This window comes from Sceloporus occidentalis, unplaced genomic scaffold (assembly GCF_023333645.1).
Source record: "Sceloporus occidentalis isolate IW3139 unplaced genomic scaffold, rSceOcc1.0.p SCAF_2, whole genome shotgun sequence".
NCBI classification, from domain to species: domain Eukaryota; kingdom Metazoa; phylum Chordata; class Lepidosauria; order Squamata; family Phrynosomatidae; genus Sceloporus; species Sceloporus occidentalis.
The window spans coordinates 242,615,110-242,642,202 of NW_028316982.1; the positions used below are offsets into that span (position 1 = coordinate 242,615,110).

General features: G+C 44.3%; 1 protein-coding gene across 6 annotated transcripts in view; it reads right to left on the bottom strand.

Annotated features, from left to right (window-relative positions):
- Positions 1–27,093, bottom strand: part of FRY (FRY microtubule binding protein) — a 279,770-nt gene that overhangs the window by 202,427 nt on the left and 50,250 nt on the right. For 3 of the 6 annotated variants that reach the window (XM_089512529.1, XM_089512530.1, XM_089512528.1), the window contains exon 1: positions 23,486–23,836. The exons of 2 other annotated variants lie outside the window; for them this stretch is intronic. In XM_089512529.1, coding sequence (XP_089368655.1) covers positions 23,486–23,555 — 70 coding nt within the window. In that variant the 5' untranslated portion in view covers positions 23,556–23,836. Of the gene's footprint in view, positions 1–23,485; positions 23,842–27,093 lie in introns of those variants that run through there. One more of the 6 variants, XM_089512532.1, reaches the window with a different exon arrangement.

Here is a 27,093-nt window from a genome sequence, read left to right on the forward strand (position 1 = left end):
CCTAAATCCTACCACTGAGCATCAATGAATGACCCCAAGTTCTATTACTTGTGTTACTTATTTTGTGCAATGTTACAATAATTAGAATGACAATTTAACATAATTACTTACTGTAATTTATATTCCACCTTTCCTCCACAGAGGTCAACTGATGTTTGCTATAATATAAGGTGCTGCAGAACTGTTGCAACACTTTGACAACTCCTATATATCTACACAACTGTTCTGATTCATATAGCTCACACATGAAAACTTATTGTTCAAGAATAAAGCTGCAGTTCTCTGTGTCAGAGCAATGGATTCTACAGATGTTGCTGCGCTGCAGTTCTCATGATTCCTCATCAATAACTATGTTGGCTCAAGCTAGTGGTGGTTGTAGTTCTACAGCATCTGAGGGCCACACATTTGCTACCCTGGTCTACAAACTCACTGGAGATTAAGTCAAATCTTCAGGGGGGCTTACTTCTAAGGAGACATAACTAAGCATGTGCTGTAAGACATTTTCCTAAACAGTTTAATGGAGCAGCCTCCTGTTGAGCATTGGGTCTGCTAAAGTACTCAAGTCAGTTCAGCAATTATAGAACTTGAGGTAATAAGGGCAGTAATTTCCTGATTTAGACTGTTGGCACCTGCTGGATTTTTATCCACCAGAATGGCTCATATACAGTAAACACACAATGCCTTACAAATGTTTGCGGCTCCCTTGCCCTTAACATTTTCGCATTTTGCGGTGTTGCAACCTGTAGTCGTCAATCAAACCACAAATATATTTCACTAACATTGTTATATGATGTACACAATATACTCAATATTATGAAGGTACAGAATATTTTTGTGGCCCAAAAGCTAAATAAATGAAAGTAAACTGCCACATGCTTTTTGCATGCATATTCACCCCTTTGATTCAATACTTGATAGTAGTACCTTTGACAGCAATCATAGCTGACAATCTTTTGGGGTAAGTCTGTATTGGCTTTGCGCATCTGGATTCTGTAAAATCTGCCCATTCTTCATTGCAAATTTGTACCAGCTGTATCAGGCTGGACAGAGACTGTTGACGAACAGCTACTTTAAGCCTTGTCACAAATTCTCAATCAGACTGGACCATTCTAAAACATTAAAGCTATTACTTTTTCCTCTAGAATTACCCTGCATGTGGCTCCATCCACCTTGCTCTTAATCTGGACCAGAGTTTTTCAGTCCTTGCTGAGAAATAGCAGCCCCACACATGGTATTGTGATTTGCTTTGCACCACACATCATTGTGGCAAGGCCAAAAAAAAAAAAAAAAAAAAATCACCTTTGCACTCATCAGACCAGAAAATCTTTCCTTACAAGTTTGTGCATTTCTCACATTTTATTTGCAGATACCAAATGGGTTTTGATATAGCTTTAATTGAGCAATGGCTTCCTTCTCACCACACAGGTTATAATCATTTCATGGATGGTTTCTTCCATCTCCATTACGGAGCTTTTTCAGAAATATCATTGGCCTCTTGGTTGCTTCTATCACCAATGCACACTTTAATACACTCACTTAGTAGAGGTTTATGGCCTTCTGTAGGCAGAGTTATGGTTGAGCCATATTTGTTCCATTTTGTAATAATAGATTTATGGTGCTCCAGGGGATGTTCATAGTTTGGGATATTAAAATGAAAAAATCCTGAGTGGTGCTTCTGCACAACTTTATCCCGGAACTGTGTGGGTGGCACCTTGGTATTCATGATGATGCCTCTTTCAATATGCTCTCCAACAATCTGAGACTTCCAGAAACAGATGTATTTAAATATTAGATTATGTAACTCTAGACATACACATGGGAATTCCATTCAATTACATATGTGATGTCTGGAGGGCATGGATTACACCACAGCTTACTTAGGTATGTCAGGGAGCAAATGCTAATGCACCAGCAAATGCCAGATTGTTTTTATTTACTTCAGCTTTTCTACCACAATAAAACTGTTTTGTATCTTCACTGTTTTGAGCGTCTTGTGTATATCAAATGCGATACAATGCCAATTTAATGCATTTGAATTCTGGGTTGTAACATACTGTCAAAGCAGTATGTGAATGAATGTCTGCAAGTACTTCATATATTTATATAATGTAAAGCTGGGGACTGTGTAGCTTTCTATATGATGTTAGATTTGCAGCTTCCAGCAGCCCTAGCCAGCATAGCCAATAGTTGAGAAGATTTTTACATATTGCCATGAAACAACAAACCACATCTTTGCTGTGGGTCTCTAATAACAACTGAATTATCTTTTCTTGAATTAAGTTGTAGTCCTTCGACCTATCATTTATGAAACTCTACATATAATTTCCTTTTGGTATGATAAATTAAACCAATAGAAAATTACAGTTACTTCCACTACTCCTGAGTGAAAAGCAGCAAAAAGGTGCAGTATAATTATTTGCTAAAACTATGGCCCGTTATAGACGGGCGTAAAATACGTCCTGGGGACGTACTGGGGTTAGGGAAAGTGCGTGCCTTATGCACGCACCTAACCCTAATACATCCCCAGGATGTGCAAAATGGCGGCGCCCGTTCCACACGGGGGGCCATTAAGATGTCACAAACGTGCTGCCTCCAAACAGGGCGGCGCGGACGTGACGTCTTTGCACTGTGCGAGGGCGCATAGAGCGCCCTTTCTGTGGTGCTAGAAGGCGCTCCGAAACTGAGTTCCTTGCACGATTTGCGTCGCTGGCGCAGCCTTTAGACAGCTGCGCCAGCGACACAAGGGAGAAAGGGGCCGAGTGGCCCCTTTCTCCTCCTCCCTGCCACCGTTGGGTGTCCTTGGGGCATGAAGCCCCAAGGACATTCCTTTCCAGACCGCGAGGAAGCGGCCTTTTGCCGCTTCCCCACAGCCTGGAAAGCAGCGGATCGGGGCCCCAGAGGCTGCCGTTCTGGCAGCTGAGGCCCCGATCCGGTGGGGAAAGGAGCGCCTACAGGCTGCCCCAAAGGGGCGGTCTGTAACGCGCCTATATTATTCAAGTATAATGTATTACAGAAGTAATTTTCCTCATCTTCAAGAGTATTAGTTACAACAAGATCCTCTGCTCTGTGGAAATTGAAATGCCCCAGGGTTGTCTCAAGGAAGGAAAAGGTAACTGATGCCAATTAAAAATCTCATTACAAATAATAGTCAGTTGAAGAAAGATTAACCAAATATTGGATGATGACAGTCAACTCTGAAAAAAAATGTTATTTCTTATGGCTACTCCTTTGAGAAATGTTGGCAGAAGAATGATACTAAGTAGAATTTCATCTATAATATACCTAACAGAAAGTTTGTTTGCACTGGCTCTCAACTCTGGAACTTTTTTATTAAATAGTGTCACACAGTTTTATTAAATAGTGTCACACAGAAATCACACTTTGGCCATATAACTGTATAGATAGGTTCATTTTTTGCATTTTAGTTCACAAAAATACAAACAACAAAAGAATGGCTTGGCTGAATCAGAGTTTAGGAAGCCAGCAATCAAAAAAGTAGGTTTTCCTAATTCTAAATGCAATGTACTACATTGAAATTACTTTATATGATAGACTTTTTAGCATGCACACCAGAACATACAATAATTTTTAAATGGAACTGTCTCAAATAAAAATGTAAACAGTGTTGATGGAATTATTAAAACCAATTTGCAAACACCTTACAATTGCAGAGCTGGTATAAGTACTTAGAAGTACATTTGTCTACATAATTTAATTTAATATATTAACAGTATCTTCATTACCTATTCTCATCTGCACTGAAATAATATTACATTTTATTGGGTAAACAATTTGTCAGTTAAAAGCAAAGGTAACACACAAAAAAGTCTTTAATACATTTGCTACACTACCTTCACAAATATGGTAAATTAAAACATACTATATTTGCAATGTAATTAAAAGAGAAACAGAATAAAAACATTTAAATTTATCATTAGCAATGTTGGGATAAAGTCTATACAAATTGATGTCTACAGCAGATGAGATTTGTAAAGGTTGAAGAACAATGGAAATTCACGGGATGGAAATTGTTAAAAGATTACCAGCCTGCAAATCAGACAAGTGACTTTCAAACCAAAAGTGTTTAACATTACCATTTGTTCTTTAGAGAGAAAAACATGCATAGTGCTATTTAAATAGTTTAAGATAGGAATTGTCAACAGCTGGATGAAGTTGCAAGAGCTCAAACACAACAGCTGCATGCACCTGGTTTTCAGAGGGGAATGTAGTTTTGGCAGACAAACTGTTACGTGGTTTCTATAATGTAACATACTCAGTTGAAGTCTTCACATTAACTTCCATTTTCTGATTTTCTTTGACCTGAGACCTCCCTTTAAAGAATCTGTAACCCTCTTCTCATCTTGGTTAGGTTGTTTTCCCATGGAATATAATTACCACCTTTGTAATTATTTATATGCCACATTTCACCAAAAACATTCACTATATGCAGATATACCCCCGTTAACAAAAGCCTCTGAAAAAGAAACGAAGCTCCTTTTTGAAAAACCTTTTAAAGCCTTCCCAGCCCCCTTTCCTCTAGGTGGAATTTTTTTTAGAAGCCTAGGCTTTGGGAGATGATAAAGGAGGACTGGAGAAACACATACTTTTCGTAACAGGTTGCAGCAACATGTCCAGATAGCACAATCAAGCTTGAGCTGGGAAAGAATGGAATTCTACTATAGTAAATCTCACTATAGTTGTGTGTGCCTGCCCACAACTAGCGAGATAAAGAGCAGCTGAGCAGTCTGTTACTGAGGATGGGTGAATAGCAAATAATAATAATAATAATAATAAGAAGAAGAAGAAGAAGAAGAGAAAAGAAAACAGCAGATAAGCCTGTCACATCTGGTACCTAGGTATTTTTAAGAAATGGGGAAAGAAAGATTTTTATATATATATAGTTTCAAATAACATAAGGGGACACAGTGGTCACAGAGCAGCAATAAAAATGCTGGCCTCTTATCATATTCTAAAAATGGGGAGACCACAATAAGAGCAGAGGAAAATGAAATTGAGAGTAAATAAGTAATATGCAGACAGTTCAATTATATGTATTTAGATACTTCTAGTTTCAGTAGGAGGAAGAAAAGTAAAAATGAACAGATGGGATCACATAGGTATTCCAGGAGGACAACAGAAACAACAGCCTGGAGACTAAAGTTGGATGGAACATTTAAAAAACAAACTTTATCCCTCCAAATAATTGATCAATTAAAATATATCTATCTTGACCTGCTTATGAAAATCTAAAAGCAGAATATAATCAATATATCTTTAAATAAATTTTAAACCAACTTAGGCGGGATACAGACGGGCAGGGGAAGACGTCTTGGAGGTGTATTCTGCTGAATACGGAGCCTCCAGACCGCCCGCCCCGGGGACGTGCTTCAGGTGTTGGTGCTTCCACACGGGGGGCAGTGAAGACGCCTCACCTGGGTCCGTTTCGGACCCGTAGCTTCTATACCGCCGCCTCGGAGGACGCCGCAAAGAAAGGGGCAGCTTCCGCACGGGCGGCCCAAACCGCGGCTTTTTTTTTCCTTTTGCTGCATGAGAAGTGCGCAGCTGCGGCACTCCAGCAGCAGCCGGCAAATTTCCCTTTTGCCGGCTGCGGAATGCGCATGTGCACATTTAAAGCGCCAGGCCCCTTTAAACTTTTTTCCCCGCCTTGCCCAAGAAAAAAGGTGGCCTCCTGCCAGCTGGTGATCAGCTGGTGTTGGCATCCTTGCCCGCTTGCGCATTGCGAGTGCCACCACTGGCATCATGGATGCCTCCTCTCCTTTGTTCCCTGTGGTCTTCCTGAAGCTGCAATCCACAGCCACAGCTGTCGCCGGTGCCACCGCCGTCTTCTCCGCCTCCTCCGCCCCCTCCGGCCCTTCCGCCTCCATTGCCGCTGCAATGGAGGTCCCATCATCCACCACCATAACAGCTGTAGACTTGGATGACAGCAGCAGTGATGATGATGATGACACAGAACAGCACACGGCAGTGGCTGCCATAGCACTTCATCAGGCTACTGTTGGCAGTGCCATGGCCCTGGCCAGAGTGGCACGCCTCCGCCGATGCTGGAAGGTCCCTGCATCGCAAGACTTGTGGGACAACTTTGTGTCAACCATATGGTCTGATGAGCAATGGAGGCATTTCTTCCGAATGCCCCGTGCCCTCTTCCACAGGCTAGTGGGCATCCTGCGCCCAGAACTGGAGAAGGCAGACACAGTGATGAGGAAAGCCATCCCGGTGGAGAAGAGAGTGGCTATTGGTGTCTTTTCACTGGCACACAAGTCCAGCTACATTGTGACGGGGGCGCTGTTTGGGACTGGCGTTGCCACCGTGGGGGAGATCGTGGTGGAGTTTGCCCTGGCCATGGAGAAGCTGCTGCTGTCATGGACCGTGTACCTGGGGAACGCACGTGAGGTAGGGACAGCCAGACCACCTTCCCTTTCATCTTTGGCAGCTCTGTGATATTCTGTGTCAAGTGTCACCCCCTCACTGTACATTTGCTGTTCTTGCTATGGTGCTGTTGCGGACGTGTAAAAGAGTTGTCATCTCAATTCCTCTGTTTCCCCCACAGATTATGGATGCCTTTGGTCGCCGCGGCTTCCCACAAGTGGTTGGCCTCATGGACAGGTGCCACTGCCTGATCATACCACCCTTGGGGCTGAGGAATGCCTATGTCAACAGAAGGGGCTCCTATTCTGTCATCCTGCAAGGGACATGTGACCACACAGGAAGATTTGTGGACGTGGAGCTCGGATGACATGGGTCAGCCCACGATGCCAGGGTGGCACGGAATTCTCTCATCTACGAGGCCATGGAGGCTGGCATCTATGTGCAAGGGAACCCCAGCATCAACATCAGAGGCCAGCAGATCGGGCCCCTGATACTGGCTGACTGTGCCTACCCCATTCGGAAGTGGCTCATGACACTGTTTAAGACCCCCCGCACTCCCAAACAGAAGCTCTTCAACAAGAAGCTGAATCGCGTGAGGGGGGCCGTGGAGAGATCGTTTGGCAGATTGAAGGCGAGATGGCGCTGTCTCACTGCCCCACTGCTGGTGGCAGAGGAGAACGTGGTGCCCATCCTGGCATCATGTGTCATTCTGCACAACATCTGTGAGACCAAGGGCAGGGTCCTGGATGAGGGCATGCGATATAGGCGCCGTTTTGTGCTGCCCACCCTGGCACCAATCACAGAGGCTCAAGAGAAAGAGAAGAAGAAAGCAGGGGAGACTGTGAGGAATGCTCTGGCAGATTTTTTTCTGACAAGGAGAATCTGAAGGATGGCTCCTGTGCCATCATCTGTGATGTCAGAGTGCAATGTCCCATTATCCACAGTTTGAGTCTGCCTATCATTCCTGATCTGTGCTGTGGGCATGTTTTGCCACGTGCCTGAGGGGGACACACACAAACAAGGTCTCCTGGCGCCTGTTTTCCTGGGTCAAAAAGATACATCAGCTCCAACTGCCAATTGCCCCTTTGACAATGTATCAATCCCCCTCAAATTCAAGCTTTCCTAATGGCTCATTTGAATGTATCAATAGGGCACCCAGAGGGCATCTATTGGGGGAAAGATTCAAACTGCTCCTCTGAAAGCTTTCATTGGCCTAGGACCACCTTGGCCTAACGGCCCTGAGCCGCAGGTGCCCATATATACCCGTGCGCAACTGTGCAAGACCCCAGGACGGCGATCAACATGGCAGCGCCACGCAGGAGGGTCCCGGTCCGATTCGCCTATTGGACCGATGAGGAGGTCGGGATCCTCCTGGACTCCCTGATGCCACAGGCAGCTGCGAGGAGGGTGATGGCCAGCACCAACAAGCCCAACCGGGGGCATTTTCTAGAGTCATCTCGTGCCCTCCGAAACCAAGGGTTTCAAAGAACGCTGCACCAATGTAGAGTCAAGTTTAAAACTCTCAAGGCAGCGTTCTTTGAAACCCTTGAAGATTTCGGAGAGGAGCCCCCGGTTGACAAGCGGCCACCATTCTTCTCGCGGCTGAAGGACCTGTGGGTCAGGGGTGATCGGCCAAGACTGGAAGATCGCCGTCCTCCAGGTAAGTCAGAGCTCTTGCCATGCCCTGTCCTCCCCTCCTTGACCCTTCCCTTGCCCTCCTCTCCTTCCTGCATGGTGCCAATGCCATCCCTCCTCTTCCCTTCTGCAGGCGTGCGGCCGAGACGGAGGCGGAGGGAGGGAGGGCACCGTGCCAGGTCGCCCTCTCCACCATCCTCGGGGGACGAGGATGTCCCCGAGGGTGGGCCACAGCCAGGACCAGCTGCTGTGGCCCCTCCGCAGCCAGAGCAGGCTCCTCTGGCGGCAGGTAGGTCCCCAGGGTGAGGGGTGGGGGTTGCCTGACTGCAGCCCCCACGATACTTGTGCCCTCCTCTGCCATGCCAGCATGGTAACTTGGGCCTTTTCTTCCTCTTTTGCAGGGCTTGAAGTCCTTGCTGCTGTTGCCGCCGCCGAGGAGCCTGGCCCGAGCCGCCGCCTTCCTGGCCAGCCAGAGGACTTGGCCCTGGATGCCAGGGCCATGGATCGCCTGCTACAAGCCCGGCAGCAAGGTAAGTGCGGAGGTGAACCCAGGGAAGGGAGTGGGGGTACCCAAAACCCTGCCTGTGGGAGTGGGTGATGGGCTCCACAGGCTGATCCTAACCATCCTCTTTCTTTTCCCCCCACAGAGAACCGGACGGAGAGGAGGTTCGCTGCCCTGGAGGAGAAGGTGGAGAAGCTGGCGGAGAGAGTCTCCTCCATGGAAGAGACCCTCCGGGAACTCCTCCGCCGGCTGCCCTCCCCACCGCCTCCTCCCCCTCCCTGAAGCAGCTTCCCTCCCCTGCCCCCTCTGCCATCCCCCCTTCACCACCACCCCCTTCACCCTCCCCCTTCCCTTTGTACATATGTAAATACAAAAGTTTTTAATTATTGTTAATAAAAAAGTTTATTTTAAAAAAAAATTGTGTGGTTCATTATGCGCAACTGCGGCAGTGTGGCTGTGTGTGTGAATGTGACAGCTTAGGCGCAACTGTGCAGTCTAAAGCTAGGCAGGAGTGCTGTGAGGTAGCAATGTCCAAACTCTGTCCTTCCAGGCGTTTGGACTTCATCTCCCAGAATCCCAGACCACAGGGCAAGGTGTCTGGGGATTCTGGGAGATGAAGTCCAAACACCTGGATGGACAGAGTTTGGACATTGCTGGTTTGGGGACCAGTGAGCCAGGCATGGTGGGAGGAGGGAACAGGAAGGGTAGACTAGAGTAGATAGGGCTGGGAGGGAACACATGCCCTGGGAGGCGAAAGGTCTTGGGCACATTCAAGGTCTGGGGTCTCATCCTCGTCCTCCACCGCCACAGGCTCTGCTCTGGCTTGCTGGCCCGCCGGGACCCTCACACGCTCCCCACTGGTGGCTAGTCTGTTGGGTCTGATGCTTCCATCACTTTTAATGAAAGCATGCAGCTCCTTGTAAAAGGGCAGGGGGTTGCCCTTCGTAGTACCTCTGGCCAGGGCATCTCTGTATTGTTTGTATTGAGATTTCAGCGACTTGCATTTTCGGCGACACTCCTCCAAAGTTCTGTTGTGGCCCTTGGTTCTCATGGCCTCTTCCACTTCTGCTCCAATTTCTGCAGAATGTTTGGCTGTGACCATATAGCTATAAGGTCAGCCGTCTCCGCATGAGACCAAGACGTCCCCCTGCCTTTTTTCGGGGTGCTGGTGGATGGCTGTGCCATTCTGCCTGGTGCCAAAGGGGAGCCGCCGCACAGCTGTGCCAGGAGCAGCCGAACTGTGCCCGTTCCCAGGTGAAAATGGCGCAGGAATGTGTGTAGGGGGTCACTTTAAATTCCAAACTTTCCCTTATCACTATCTACAACCAAAACATCCGCCGGCAAAACTTACAACTTCCCGCGATTCATGCAACGCATGCGCACATGGAGCTCTAGGGTTAGGGTTACGAGACTTAAAATGCGCCGCAGCTGTGCCACAGCTTCCACAGCTGCATGGCAGCGGACGCTGCAATTAAAGCCTGACTGCAAACCACGCATGTCCCGGACCCCGACCCAATATGCGACGCAGCTGACATGGAGCTTTTAAACGGGCAACTTATATTTGCGGCGTGGCAATTCTGGCGTACCGGTGCAGCAGCTTACAGACGGAGCTGCGCAGCTGCGCATCAAACGGAAAAGAAGCAGAAAAAAGCAGCACCTTTTTAATACCGCTTCTTCCCGCTTGGGGCGTGCGGGGGGCGTGTTCATGGCGGCATTCAGGTAAGGCCCGTCTGAAGGCTCTACCTTCATGACGTCATGAATACACCCCTTTCTGCCCGTCTGTATCCCACCTTAGACAAGTTTAAAACAATTCATCTTCTTCATTATCTCAAAATCAAATAAACCAAAAATTAGCCATGATCACTCATCTCCAAAAACTTGGCTCTGAACTAAATCCAATTTCATCTCATCATTCTGTTCAAGATTTGCAGTCCAGGAGGAGCTCAAGGCTTCTTACCCAGCCAAGGGTTTCTTCTTCTTTGGCTCAGCTTCACCCTTTTTCACTTGCTGCACTGTACTCCTGGAACTGCCTCCCTGAACATCTGCAGACTACATGTCTATACAGACCGGCTTAAAAGGCCGACCTGTGAGCGGAGTCAGGGCGCAGCATCCTGATGACGCACATCCTGACTCCGCCCACATGGTGTCATGATGCCACGTGCTACTCTAGATGGCGCATGGCATCATGACGCACCTCCGGTGCTACATCCAAATGACGCAGCGGCAAAGAACACCATACAGTTGCACCACTGCGGCTATGGTGCCCTTTAGAGGGCGCAAAAAAGAACTGCTTTTTGCGGCTCCTTTCTGCGCCCTGGAAAGCTGGATTGGGACCGTGGCATGAGGTTGCTGCAGCCCTGATCCGGCTATAGAAGGGGCGGCTGCATGCCACCCCTTAGGGACTGTTTGTACAGACCCTACCTCTTCTCTTGCTAGCTTTAAATCTGAATTAAACACTTGCTTGTTCTCTAAAACATTTGGAACTATATTTTAATATTGTTTTATAATTTTATATTTGATCATATGTATTAGTTATTTTTACAGTTTGTGTTTTGACTGTGTAACTTGCTTAATTCTGTATAGTTTATATTTTATGACTTTTAGATTGTATGCCATTGGCAGGTTATATGCTGTTTTGATGATGCCTGTAAAATGCCATGCAAATTTATGGCGCTATATAAATAAACATTAATAATAATAATAATTGACACTAGCCAGGATTCAACAGAACTCTGCAGCCAAGAAGGCCCTCTGCCTTTTCTCCACATAATGTATTGTTCCAGGAGATGCAACAAAAAAGAGGATCCTCTGCAGACTTAAATGCTCAGACAAGTACTGTATACACTGGAAGAGTAACTCTCTCAAATTTCAAGGTCCTGAGCCACTGAAATCTTTGTCACCACCCAATACCATAAACTTAGGAAGTCAATGCAGGAAGTCCATTTAAAAATGTGTAATGTGGTCACCATACAATGTTCAAGCCAGTAGAATAATAAAATCACTGCATTCTGCATTCTGTACCAGCTTGCGTATCATCCACAAGGGTAGTCCCATCAGAGTACAATGGAATAATCTCTATGGAAACTGGAATGTTCCTAGACTACAAATCTGCTCCTTCATGGTGAGCACAACCACATCCCAGGCAGGTTATGAAATTCCCAAAACAAGGAACCACCAATCCACAGTATCTGGCTTGTCCGGATTCTGTTTTGATTCACTGTTCATCATCAACCCACTGATTACATCATCCAGACACCAATGCTGTGCCTACATAGTCTGACCTACTAGGTTGACAAAGAAAAAATAGAGATAGGTGATAAACTGGCAGTAGCCATGTCTCAAAGTCCTGATGACCTGATACAAGCCAGAAACTGCAAATCAACCACAAATTCTGGCTCCAAGCTCTGGCTTGTTAAGCAAGCAATATTCTAGGAGAGTGTTCAAACACAATACCAAGTTCTTGATTCCTTCTTAGTTTCTGGTTAGTTTAGCAACTTCTGCTGGGGGAAAGACCAAATGAAAACAGTTGGACAGTGAGTATTTATGGATTGCTCATGAACAATAACCCCAAATCCTTCCACAACTCTGTCTTATATTTTTTGAACAAATGAAGCCATGGCCCATAAAAATATCACACAGTGGATGTTTTGTCTGTTACCAATTATTAGGGTTATTACTAAAAAGCAGGCCCAGTTGTATCCAACAGGAGTAATCCCAGGCAAAACCACATAAGACAGCCCCAGTCAATCATATTTGTGTTAGGGTTTTTTTTATAAGAAAGCACAGGACACATAAGACGAAAACAGTAATCACAAAACCACCCACAAAAATATGAGCTCCAGGGGAAACTTCCAAGCATGTCTATCAAGGAAATAGATGCAATTAAGAGCCTTGAAATGTGTTTTGCCTGTAAAGTGGAAGACTCCACAGGTCCAAATATCAGTATGACATGTTAAAAACAGCGGGAGAACTGGCCTGCATTGTCCTTATAATAGATAAACTTTGGCACATATACTGTAGGTTCCCTAACAGTTTTTTAAAACATGGGGACATATAATAGTCTTATCTTCTTAATGTCAGAGACAGACTATTAACATTACAAAATAATGGGGATACAGCTCTGCTTAGTCTTGCATATTTTAAAAAATACACAAGCCAGCGAGTGTGAGGGGTGTGGGTGTGCATAATCAGTATTTTCAAGCATCAGGAAGAGGATAGAGGAGATACTGGAGATCAATTATTGGGGGTGAAGGAAATTGGGATTGCAAAACATTTTTCATAGAATAATTCATAGTGCTAAGAGAAATGAAGGTAAGGTCAATATTTTATTACACAACCCCATCACGAAATACATACTGTATATGACATTATAGTACAAAGGGATAGGATGAAATGTTAACTGCAGAAGCTGCCCTATGGAATTTAACAGATAAAGACAACCTAATTTAGTAGAGACACTATAATAATTTAAAATACTGAACAATGCTTAAAGCTCTCATAATGTCTTCAATGAGTTCTTACACAATCTCTTCATACCATACTATAGTTTACTTTCTTCATTTCATGAACTCTATTGTCAATCAACTCCCTCTAATTAGCAAGTTGCAGTGTAAAAGAGTAGTGCCAAAGAAAATCCATATGAGTACCTGACAAATGCCCATGCCCATAAATAACCAGGGCCTCCACAAGTTCTACCGTAAATCCGAACAGGGATACAAATAACGGGTAGTTCTTTAGTTTACTAAGGCAAGTTGATGCATTTGGGGGAAAGTGTAATGGCATGCCCCAAACCCAAAATACATCTAGCAACACTGACATCTGTACATTTCACATCTGTTCATCTGTGTTTCCTGACCATAAGATATCATTCCATCCAACATTACTCAATAATGTCTCCACAGGTCTGGCATAATAAGATACAGCAATAATGACATAAGCACATACTGCATCAGAACACACAACACGTTTCCAGAGTGTACTCTGTTTCTCAGTCATACAGAAAAACTCATGTCATCTGTGTTTATGATGATACCCATTACCTCAGGGGTAGGCAACCTTTTTGAGTCGGGGGCCGGGTTGCTGTCCCTCAGACAACTGGGGGGCCGAAGCTGGAGGGTGGAGCTTCCACCCTCCGGGGGCGGAGCCTCCACCCTCCGGGGGCGGAGCCGCACATGGGGGTGGAGCTTCCACCCTCTGGGGCGGAGCCACATGCCAGGGCGGAGCTTCCACTATCCAGGGGCGGAGCCACATGTCAGGGGCGGAGTTTCCACCCTCCAGGGGCGGAGGCGCATAATATTTGCAAGAAGCTACTAGGGCCGGCAATGCCATAACACAGGAAAAACGCATGCACACTGTCTCAACCCACAAAAGAGCAAGCAAGTCCATGTGGGGGGATTTTACAAAGAGAATACCAAAGGAGAACAACAACAATAATAAGAGCAATATTTGCAAGAATGGAAGCGACTAGGCAAGGCCACAAAACAGCAAAAAATGCATGCCACTGTCTCAACCCACAAAAGAGCAAGCAAGTCCATGTGGGGGGATTTTACAAAGAGAATACCAAAGGAGAACAACAACAATAATAAGAGCAATATTTGCAAGAATGGAAGCGACTAGGCAAGGCCACAAAACAGCAAAAAATGCATGCCACTGTCTCAACCCACTTTCTTTCTCTCCCTTCCTCCCTCCCTATCACTCCCACCTTCTCACCTTTTCTCTCTCTCTCTTCTCCTCTCCCTCCCTCCCTCCCTCTCCCTCTCACCTTTTCTCTCTCTCTTCTTCCCTCCCTCCCACCCACCCACCCTTTCTCTCTCTCTCTCTCCTCCCCTCCATCCCTCCCTCTCTTTCCTCTCCCTCCCACCCTTTCTCTCTCTCTCTCTCCTCCCCTCCCTCCCTCTCTTTCCTCTCCCTCCCACTCTCTCTCTCTCTCCTCCTCCCCTCCCTCCCTCTCTCTTCTCTCCCTCCCACTCTCTCTCTCTCTCCTCCTCCCCCCCTCCCTCCCTCTCTCTTCTCTCCCTCCCACATTTTTTCTTGGCAAAATTTGTTCAGAGGAGATTTGCCTTCCTCTGAGACTGAGAGAGTGTGACATGCCCAATGTGGTGTAGGTGTCGATGACCGAGCAACAATTTGAATCCAGATCTACCAGTGTCCTAGTCCAACATTTAAACCACTACACCACACTGGCTCTATTGCTAAGGATACAGTCAATTAATTAATCTCTACAACCAGCCATCCTGAGTTTAACTTTTTTTTCCATTTGAAAGAAAAGGCTTTAGTACGATGTATGCATGTAACCCTTATAAATTATAGTTTGGCCTAGTTGGTGGGGGAAACCCTAAAGAAGGGTCTGTTCTTGCTAGTTCAGTTCCAAAAGAGGGGAAGCACTGGAGAGAAGACGAGCTGTAATTTACCAAATGGTAAATTCCTTATAATGGAATTCCTATTATGCATTTACACCTCTTTTGTATTTTTGATTTAAGGCTTTAGGTTTTGGCTACAAGACTGCTACACTACTGAGCAACACATACACAACAGTTCTACAGTAAAGTCCTACCCAATCATCTTGTTGAATGCATGAAATTTTTAGGAACTGGATTTAATATAAAATGTGTTCCTTAGGGTTCTTCAAGGTTTCCCCACTCACTAGGCCAAACCATTTATAAGAACTGGAACACACACTCCATAACAACACACCTTATGAGCAGCAATGCAATCCTGATCTAAAGCTTCGGTTTGGGACTGGAAGCCATCAGACTCTTGACTGACATAATATCTGAATTTGGAGGCCATAAAAAAACTGCTGTAATCTATGTATATTCATAAAGGATAAACTAAAAGATATGCAGAAAGTAAGGATGGGTTTCATCTTCAGTGTCCTTCTCCTAGCAAAGCAGGTTCATCTTCAAAGTTTTTTCTTACACACACACAGATACACACACAGCATCCCATATAATCCAAGTCACACAGCAGAAATGAGTAAAATACATGACACAAAGTTAACTGCCTTCTGAGACCTACTATCTCCAATTATTTAAATGATCTAGCTAGAGTGCATGCTATGAGAGAGACCTAAGTAAATAAAACAAAAAAGTGTTCATTGGCCAACTTTACAGAAATGTATTTAGACAATTCTATTTTTTAAAGTGGTCAATAATTATAACTAATATATAAACAAACATATTCTGCTTCAGTTTTTTATAGTGACAAATGCAAAACTGTACAGTGCAATGGTATAGGACGGGGGATGGCTGAGCAGTACTACATGCAAAAATGACCCTGGGATTATTGTTGATCTTAAGGTGAACATGAGCCAACAGTGTGATGCTGCAGCAAAGAAGGCAAATACTATTGTAAACTGCATTAATAGAAGCATAGTTTCCAAGTCAAGGCAGGTAACAGTCCCACTTTATCATGCACTGACTAGGCTTCATTTGGAGTACTGTGTTCAGTTCTAGATGTTGCACTGTAAGACGCGTATAGACAAATTGGAGCATATTCAGAGAAGGGCAACAAGGATAGTAAGAGTTATGGAGAACAAAACATATGAGAAAAGATTGAAGGAGCTAGGCATGTGCAGTTTGGTGAAGAGAACACTGGGGGTGACATGTTTGCACTCTTTAAATACCCAGGACTGTCTCACTCAAGGGCTACCACAGGAGGCAAGCCTGTTCTCTGCTGCCCCAGAGGGTAGGACCAGATCTAATGGTTTGAAGTTACAGGAGAGCAGATTTTGATTGAATATTAGGATGAACTTCTTGACAATAAGAGATTTGGTAGTGGAACCAATTGCCTAGAGAGGTGCTAGGATCTTCTTCACTGGACATCTTCATAAGAAGCTGGACAGCTACCTGCTGGAAATGCTTCAGCTGGAGATCCTGCATTAAGAAGATGGTTGGAATTGATAGCCATCAGGCCACTTCCAACTCTATGATTCTATTTTGTAGAGTAGAATATAAATGGAAACAAATAGGCCTATTTCAGATCATATGTGTCTCTCCAGTTGTCTGAGAGGCTGTGCAGACTGCCCCTATGAGGCAGTTTGCAGCCACCTCCAGCTGTGCTGAATCGGTGCCGTGGCAACTGCATGCCGCAGCCCCGATCTGGCCTTTCCAGGGTGAAAAAAGGAGCCACAAAAAGTGGCTCCATTTTGAGCCCTGGAAAGGGCACGATAGCCACAGCTTTAAGATGTTCCTTTGGCACTGCAACGTGTAAACACAGCAGCAGAGGAGCGCCATGACGCCGCCATGGGTTTGAAGTCAGGGCATGCGTCATATGGACGCCACACCCCGACTCCGCCCCCAGGCTGGCCTTAAAGGCTGGTCTGCACAGCCTCTAAGTCACACATTCTGTTGTCTTTGTCAAAATTCTTCCCTTAAAAAACAAGGCATTCAAAGAACCTACTTTCCCAAACTGCCCCCTGCAAAACCACTAGCACACTTTATGTACCACTTTGTGTACACAACATCCTAGTCACTTCACCTGACTCATTCTAATCACCTGACCTTCACTTATAGAGTCATAATGATTCACAAGACCAAGAATATAATTTCCCCATAATCTTTCCCCAACCCACATGATCCTTTACAAACTTTTTGTCTTACTGCACACAGACCATTCACATGACTTCAGAACACATCTGGTCCAACCTGTGTGCATCAGCCTATCATAGTGCCATCTGAATTTTACAAGCACGAGTTAGAAAAGTACTGCTTAGTATTGCTGTGAATTCCCAGTAGAACTGTGATAGTCTGAAATATTTATATCTCTTTTACATACTAATAAAACATGGCACAAAATAAATCAAAACTGTGTCACTGCTGCCATTTTTGAGCAAGGTGGTTGAGAGGGCGGTTGCTCTTCAGCTCCAAGCTGTCTTGGATGAAGCCGATTATCTAGACCCATTTCAAACCGGCTTTAGGACAGGCTTTGGGGTTGAGACTGCCATGGTTGCCTTGACCGACGATCTGCGTCTGAGCATCGACAGGGGTAGTGTGACCCTGTTGGTGCTCCTAGACCTCTCAGCGGCTTTCGATACTATAGATCACGGCATCCTCTTGGACCGCCTGAGGGGGTTAGGTATCGGGGGCACTGCTTTGCAGTGGTTCCGGTCCTTCCTCTCGGGTCGGTCCCAGAGGGTGCTGCTTGGGGACTGTAGCTCCAGTAAGAGGAACCTCATTTGTGGGGTTCCTCAGGGGGCTATTCTGTCCCCGATGTTATTCAACATCTATATGAAGCCGCTGGGTGAGATAATACGGAGTTATGGTGCTGGGTGTTATCAGTACGCTGAAGGCACCCAAATCTATTTCTCCATGTCTCGTTTGTTGGCCTCGAATTCCAATGGCATCTCTTCTCTCAATGAATGTCTTCAGGCGGTAATGGGCTGGATGAGGAAAAACAGATTGAAACTGAATCCAGATAAGACGGAGGTGCTCACGGTAGCGGCCCCGAAACCAAGAATTGGGTTGCAACCTCCAGTCCTGGATGGGGTCACACTCTCCTCCAGTGACTGTGTTCGCAGTCTGGGGGTGCTCCTTGACTCGTCGCTCCTGATGACAAATCAGGTTAATGCGACGGTCAGGAGCGCCTGCTATCAGCTTCGGCTCATACACCAGCTGCGCCCTTTTCTGGAAGTAAGGGACCTTGAAACTGTAGTGCACACACTGGTAACCTCACGCCTGGACTTCTGTAATGCACTCTACTTGGGGCTACCCTTGTGCTTGGTTCGGAAGCTTCAGCTGGTACAAAATATGGCAGCCAGGCTTATTTCTGGTACATCTAGGAGGGACCACATTACTCCGGTTTTGAGGTCCCTCCACTGGCTGCCTATCAGCTTCTGGGCCCAGTACAAGGTGTTGGTTATCACCTTTAAAGCCCTAAATGGCTTGGGTCCAAGCTATCTCAGGGACCGCCTCCTCCCATACAATCCTCCCCACGCTCTCCGCTCCTCTGGGAGGAACTTACTACAGCCTTTAAAATCTAGGCTTGCGGCGACCTCCCAGAGGGTGTTCTCTGCTGTCGCCCCCAAACTCTGGAACGACCTGCCGGATGAGATCCGTCAGTTGACATCACTAGACAGCTTTAAAAAAGCGGTCAAGACGGATCTCTTCCGGCAGGCCTTTCCAGATTAACCATCCCGGCCCGGGCTCCCTGATCCCCTCTTTCCTCTCGTGGCCCCATCTTTAGTGATGGTTGAGGATCTCCAGAGGGACACCAGGGTTTTTAGTTTGTTTTAATTATGCTTTATGTTTTGATATTGTGTTTTTAATCTGTCATATTTTTTAATACTTTCATAAGGAAGGGAGGGATTATAATGTTTTTAATTTTATATTTTACTCTGTGATATTTACTGTTGTCAACCGCCTGGATTGGTTCGCCACAGGGCGGTATACAAATAAATATATTATTATAAATAAATATATTATTATTATTACATACATTGTGATTCTATACATATCTACTCCATAGTAATTTCTTCTAACTTCAGTGGGGCTTAGGTATCCACTTAGATAAGTGCGTATATGACTACATCTTTTGTCTCTTCAAAAACTCATATGCTTTAAAGAATAATTGTAAAATATAATTGAAATGTTCTGTTCTGATAGCCCTATAATGCCATCTTATTTCAAGAGCAGGCCTCATCCACTGTGGATGGATGAATCAGTGTTTTAATGCTGAGATGCATAAATGCATCAGCATGCAAGTGTCAAACTAGTTCATGATGGTCACTGAAACATGTTATTAAGAGAAGTGTACAACTGTGCTGCTGATTCTATTAATGGCCCTTAAATGATCTTTTCCTGATTGACCTGCAGCACAGTGCCAGATAAATGTTTTGCATAGTTTTTGAGGCTTAAAACTAGAGGTGGCTTTTCTCTTTTGATTGTATATCTTTTTAAAAAGTTGTTCTGGTTTGTTTTTAAATAAATATTTTACCTGATTTTTTCTTTCGTTTGTTTTGGGATTTTGTTGTGTTTGTTTTGTTGTGCATTGCCTTGGGAGCTCTAGCATGCTGAAGGATAATAAATGCTGAAATAAAATGTAAACATATGCAAATCCAGCAACACATTTGCCTACATTCCAGTACCTCCCTATACAGTCACTATAGCTGCACTCAAGCTGCACTCAAGGTCAGAAGATGGTGCATTTATGTTCTATATTGATCTCTGTTCACATGATAAAAGACCTTTCAGATTTTCTTTAATTCTTTTTGTTCTCTCTGTAAATGCGACAAACAGAAATACATCATATGGAAAGGTAAGACAATTAACTGACTTTGGCCATGGTTCATCATTTCTGGTTTGTTTGATTTCAAATAAGCTATAGTTTCAAACAAGCTATAGTTGACATTAATCAAAATGGGGACTGCAGTCAAGAAAGCAGAAGATGATTAGGAATGGGAAGGGCGGCAAGGAAAAAACTATTTAAGGTCCTCAAGTGATTAATAATTGAATACCAAAGTTAGGATCATCCATCCCATTCCTATACATGTTTGTGAAGGCTTGACTGTGAAGAAATCTGATAGGTAGAATATCAACTCACTTGAAATGTGGTGCTGTAGGAGTCTATGGACAAAAAGACAAACAAACAAACAAAAAACAAATAAATGGGCCCAAGAGCAAATCAAGCCTGAACTCTCTCTTGAAGCCAAAATGACTAAATGGATCCTACTGTACTTTAGACATATCAGGAGACACTGACTCTTTGCAAAAGATTATAATGCTCATCAAGTTGAAGGAAACAGGAAAAGAGGACAGCATTACTGGTGGATCGATTCAGTCAAAGGAGCCATGGTCATGAGTTTGCAATATCTGAACATTGCTGTTGATGATCAGGGATCTTGGAGGATTCTCATTCCTGGGTTGCCAGCAAAGATGGCAAAGAACAACATTAGTTAATTTCAGCCAAAGTTAGGATGTTATGCTAAACTAGGGCTAGGTTCCTCCCTCTCTCTCTCTCTCTCTTTAAAGATAAAAGCCAAAAGTGTGCTCCTTGCAGTCATACTGGAAGAAAGAGGAGGATTTATCAGGATGCCTGAGCTGGCCCAGTGTGTTCCAGGTGGCTGATTACTTGGACGCCAGCCATGCTGAGACAGTGAGCATGACAGCTAAGTAGCAGTATCACATTTTGAGAAGATCTTAGGTCTCACAAGCTGGACACCTCGGCTTTGTTTACAGTTTTTTTCCCCAAAGACAAAAGCTGGCTATTACTCTGGAGGCCACCAAACCCCAGAGATCTTTTGTCCTTCTGCACTCTGCCCCTCCCATGCTCTTCTGTTTCTACAGTATTTAATACAAGGCACACTAGAAGCAACAGATGAAAACAAGCCTTTAGAGGTAGCCCCAAGAGAGGTGAAAAGCAAGAATGCTGCTCCAAGTCAGAGTTTCAACTTGCCTAATTTGACCTTGTTTCTTTCACTTTGCAATCAACATAATAATGGCGGTGCAAGAATCTCAGAGAGACATAAAAATAAATTGCTGCTCAAGCATGAGCAAACAACCTAACCGTTTGTCAAATATCTGACAGCTAAGCTTCACCCTTAACACAATCACCACACAAAATCCCTGAACAAATCTATTGGCCTAGGAACATCTGCAGTAACATTTTCCAGTTCTTTTTTTAAATTATCAAGTAGCTTTGAAGTTTTTCTACCAAGCCTTAGGCTTCAAGTAAATGAATGAGAAAATAAGCTTAAACAAATAAAACTAGCTTAATTGTATCGTCCCTTTCTGGTAAGCTGTAAATGCACTGAAGACAAAGTGTCGAGGTTGACTATAATTCAACTTTATTTTTATAAGACAGAAAAAAATATGTTGAGATACATGCACTCATGATCTATCTCACTTTGGAATTTAGTTTGGGAAACCTTCTCAACATTCTCAGTATAACTTTGCAGCATTTTTCCAATTTAAAAAAAAACACTCTAATACATAGCAAGTCAGTTAATTTTCATTAAAATTAAAAGCAGGTTAAAAAACTCTTTCAATTTCATATTTCATATTGTTGCATTTTTAAGAAGTAGGATATTCTCATGACAAAATTTCCAAACAATCTTGTAAATAATCTTATAGCCATTTAAATCAATTAGCCCTTGCTCAAAAACCAAAACAGATATTAAGTAATATTGGCTACTAATACATTCCAAAAACATGGAATACGAGGATAATATGGGATCTGGGCAAATCATAAAAATGCTTTTGAATATTTACTGGTGAATTCATATTTACGGCAGGAATTATTTTTTTAACAAAAAGCAAGCATTAAAGTCTATACGGGGAACAAAATACATTGCCATAGATGACATTTGCAGATGGTTACATCAGGATTTTAAAAGTGCTTTATTAATCTAATTTTTAGATTTATAGCCAGTTAATCAACATCTTATTAAAAGAAACCATCTTAAATCCATCATGTGCAGGAGCTGTTTAATTATGAGGGCAAGAGTTAGAGTGTTAGATACACATTCCATTTTTATTCCTTACCAAATGAACGGTACATTTTATAAACTGGTACAGTCTGATGCTATTTGAGTTTGCTGACGTAAGAGAGGCATGAGCTGGACGCATTTTGAAAATGAAATTTCACATTACTTAGGAGTTAGAGATGACAGCCTAGAGGCCTGATTAACTTCACACTATTTGTGGGCATTCTTGACATTTGCTGATCTTTATTATATAACATTTTCTCCCGATTAGAAACTGGAACAACATCTGAGGAAGGACAATGTTGTATCAGCAATACCAAGCCCTGCAACAGTGGATAGCTCCCACCTCATTCTGAAGCTCTCATCTGGTTTCGAAAGAAAGGGAATTTTTCCAGTGCAAATATAACCAAGGCACTAAAACCATTAAAGGGGAGGGAGATGTGAATACTGAACTAACAGTACTTGTTTATTCTCTCCCCTGCCTCCATGTTTATTTTTTTAAAATGTAAGAAGAGTATGAACACTGTTTGTCCCATTTTCCTTACAAGATATATAGAATCAAGTTGGAGGAGATCACAACGGCCATAAAGTTCAATCCTCCATAGTATTTCCCCCATGGTTTTCTGATCTACCCCAGATCATAAAAATACAGAGTAGTTCGGGTCACTGCTGGGCCATAATTATCGAATAGCCTTCTCCAGGTGTATTAAATGAACCAGCATTGAACAAAGTCAGGCAAAATCATTGGGAGGGGGGTAGGAACTGTCCTTGCTCTATTATTCTAGAGAGAGATCCAAAAAGAGATAATCTGAACGCTCAACCAGGTAAATTCAAGGATTATCCCATTGACATCCTTCCCCTTAATTTAACCCTTTGTGGTTTATGTTGACTTTAACTCTCACAAAAGATCTCACTCAAAATCATTGGGAAGGGATAAGAACTGTCCCACCTTGAGTGATAAAAAAAAAAAAAGAAAGCTCAACCAAGTAAAATCAAGGATAATCCCGTTGCTATCCTTCCCTAGTTTAACCCTCTGTGGTTTCTACTGACTTTAACCCTCACAAAAGATCTCATTGGGAGGGGGGTAGGACCTGTCCCACCTTGTTCTAGTCTAGAGAGGGATCCAAAACGAAAGCTAAAAATACAGAATAGTTCAGGTCATTGCTGAGCCACAGTTATAAAATAGCCCCCCTCCAAGTGTTTTAAATGAACCTGCATTAAACAAAGTCCAGCAAAACCATTGGGAGGGAGAATTGTTCCACCTTGTTCTATTCTAGAGAGGGATCCAAAACAAAACCTAATCTGAAAACTCAGCCAGGTAAAATCAAGGATAATCCCACTGCTATCCTTCCCCCTAGTTTAACCCTCCCCCCTAATTCAACAGCTAAACACAACCAACACAAACCCTCACAAAAGATCTCACCACAAAAGCTGAGCAGTTCCTCCAAAGGCAAGGTGGCATCAATGGTGATGGGGGGGGGGGGGAGGTTCAAGAGAGGGTAAGTAAAGGGGGGTGAAGAAGGAGAAAGCTGACTACTCACTATTGCTCCAGGATTTCAGTAAATATTTGATGCTGATTTCAAAGAAGCCGGAGTCCTGCTGGCTGGCCATGTCTGCGGCATACAAAGAAGGGTGGCTGGCTCCCTGGGCGAGCAATAGCAGCAGCAGCAGCAGGTACTTTTTGCTGGCAAGAGAGATGTGACTGTCACCAGTCAGTGATGCAAAGGGAGGGGGTCAGGAGAGGAAATGAAGTCTCCGCAGAGCCTCTCCTTCCGCTCCTGAGCACTGAGTATTAGCAGGAGGAGTATTATGAGTAGGAGCTCCTGCGACTGCTGCTGTTTTCCTCTTCAAGGCAGCCACAAGCAGCAGCAGCAGCCTGGGAGGAGATGCTTGGCCCTTGCTCATCCTTCAGTCAGGGGCTGGAGCTTCTCCCAGGCGCCCTGCAGGCATCCTGGGCTTCTTGCTTGGGATGCAAAATAATAACAATAAAAGAAGCAGCAGCAGCAAAGGCTGGTGCCCTTATTCCTCCTGCCCAGGAGAGCCCCGATTCTCCTCCTCCTCTTCTTTTCACAGAGGCACAGCTGCTGCATAAACACTGTCTCCTCCTTGCAGGATTGGTACAGAGAGAGAGAGAGAGAGAGAGAGAGAAGGAGAGCCGGCCGGCCGGATGGATGGCTTGGAGGAGCAAAGCAGGAGGAGGAGGGAGAGGAGGAGAAAGAAAGAAAGAATGAAAGAAGGAGGAAGAGGAAGGAGGAGAAGGAAGTAAGAGAAGGGGAGGAAGAAGAAGGGAGAGGAGGAGGAAGAAGGAAGGAAGATGAGGAGGAGGAAGGGGAGAAGGAGGAATTAAGAGGAGGAAAGGAAGAGGAGGAGGAAAGAGGAGAGGAGGGGAAAGAAGGAGGAGGAAGAGGAAGAAGAAGGAGATCTCTTCCTGCAAAACGCCCTGAAACAAACCCAAGGCACCGGTTTACAACCCAGATGGGTCTCCAGGGTCCTTTGCCAGCCTCTCCTCCTCTCTTCCAGCGCAACTGGGTTTATGTTTATATCTCTCTTATTACTGTTATTTCCCCTCGCTTGTGTCCGTCCTCTTTCTCTGCCCCTCCGCCTGCCCAAGCCAGCCGGGCTGTTTTGTTTTGATACCGGCTGCCTGGTCAGCTGCTTCCCTCCCAAGAACAACAACAACGACGACGCCTCATTCGGTGCGACGACAACTGCATCATGCTGCGGTAAAGGCGAAAGGCTGTGCGCACAGAGAGAGAGAGAGAGAGACCCAGCTGGCTCTCCCTGCGCAAAGAGGGAGCTTTCCCCATTGCACCAGGGGGCCTCAGTTGTTTGGGTGCCTCTGCATCCACAATGCAGAATGAATACAGTTTGACTCCACTTTGACTGCCCTGGCACCATGCACCAGAGGTGCCACAACAAACTACAGTCCCCAGAATTTCACAGCATGGAGCCAGGGCAGTCAAAGTGGGGTCAAACTGCATTAATTCTGCACTGCATCTCTCTCAGCTCCAGACAGTTCACAGTGGTGGCTCATACCATTTTGTCTTGACTGGGGAAAATATACCTTTTCTTACAACAGCTCTTAGAACATTCCCCCAGATCACAATTCCAGATTCTCCAACTCAGTGGTCCCCAAACTTTGGTCCCCCAGATATTTTGGACTTCACCTAATGCCTCTCTACATCCCAAACCTGGACGACCAAAGTTTGGGATGCAGAGAGAGCTTGTAGCACCTTAGAGACTAAGGAGTTTTTGACACGAAGGAAATCAGGAGTTTATCCCGCAAATATCCTGGGAAAATCGCATAATTATGCAAAATGATTTCACTCACACAAAAACCTGTCATTACAGTGGTCACAAAGAAGCATTAATGCACATCTTTGTACTTTCGGGATTTCATCAACAATGCATTTCCGATATTTTATTTGTGCAATTGTGTGTGATAATCATTTGCACAATTACTTGCCATTTTCACTTTATTTGCGGGATGCTTTAAATGCACTTTAATCTTTCTCTAATGCCTAAATTAGCCCCAGTGTGATAAACTAACAGAAAGAACTTTCAAGACTTAAGTAGCATCTGTGGAAGTAGACTTAAGTCTACCAAAGCTCATGCTGACAACTTCTTTCTTTCAGTTAGTCTCAAAGATGTTACAAGATCTCTCTACATATTGATTCTACAGACTAACATGGCTATATCTTTGAATTCTGCCAAAGTTTGGGAATCGCTGATGAGAATCTTATTGAAATCAAAGGTACTAGCAGTTCCCCTCAATGATGTTGTTGTTAACCACCTTCAAGTCAATCCCGACTCATGGCAACCCTATGGATGAGACATCTCCAAGACTCCCTATCCTTTATTGCTCTGTTTAAGTCCTGTAAATTTATACCTGCGACCTCCCTAATAGAGTCTACCCATCTACCGTGGTCTTCCTCTCTTTCTTCTGCCTTCCCCCTTTTCCAGCATTATTGTCTTTTCCACTGAGTTATGCCTTCTCATGACGTGGTCAAAGTAGGACACCCTCATGTTTATCATCTTGGCTTCCCCTCAATACATTTGCATTAAACAAGTAAGGTAGAATAACATCCAAAATCCACACAACAGGGATACTTCATGGGGGCTAAGCAAAGTGCACAAAAATAGATGTCACAAGCTTTGCAGATGGCATTTAAATTTCCTGGACTGTAAAATACATAAGACTAGGCATTTTTGCTGCAGTGTAAGAACACAGTCACTCCTAGAAATAGTTACAGGCCTGTCAGTTATATCTTGTTGTTAAGTCAACCTCGATTCATGGTGACCCTGTGAATGAAACATCTCTACATCCTCCTATTTCCAACCACTCTGCTCAAACCATTGGCTGAGGCCTGTGACTTCCCTTGATTGTGTCTAGCCATCTGGTGTGCTGTCTTCCTCTTTTTCCATTGCCCTCTACCTCTTGAAACTGTGGTACATGCTCTGATAACCTCTTGTCTAGATTTCTGTAATGTGCTCTACATGGGCCTACCCTTGTACCAAGCCCGGAAGCTTCAGTTAGTACAAAATATGGCAGCCAGACTGGTCACCGGTACATCTAGGTTTGACCATATAACACCTATTTTAAAAGATCTTCACTGGCTGCCTATTCACTTCCAAGCGCAATACAAGGTGTTGGTTATTACCTATAAAGCCCTACATGGCTTGGGCCTGAGTTACTCGAGGGACCGCATCTCCCCATATAATCCGCCCCGCACACTCAGAACACCTGGGAAGAATCTTATGGAAATTTCACCTTCCAAATATGTTTCTACATCCCAGATGGCCTTTTCAGTGATGACCCCGTGAATCTGGAATAGCCTTCCCGAGGAGCTCCATTTGGAAAAGGCTTAAAACTTTCCTTTTTTGTCAAGCCTTCCCCCCTGATAATGAAGTTGTGTATGTTGATGCCATTGATTCCCTGCCTTACCTTGCTGTATGACTGTGTTTTAAATTTTGTATAATTGGTTTTTATCTAGAGATGTTTTGTAACAGTTTATTATGGTTATAATGGTTTTCTACGGCTGTAAAAAATCTGTGGAAAAGCGGTATACAAATAAAATTTATTATTATTATTATTATTATTATTCTAGCATCATTGTCTTTTCTAGTGATGCATGCCATCTCATGATGT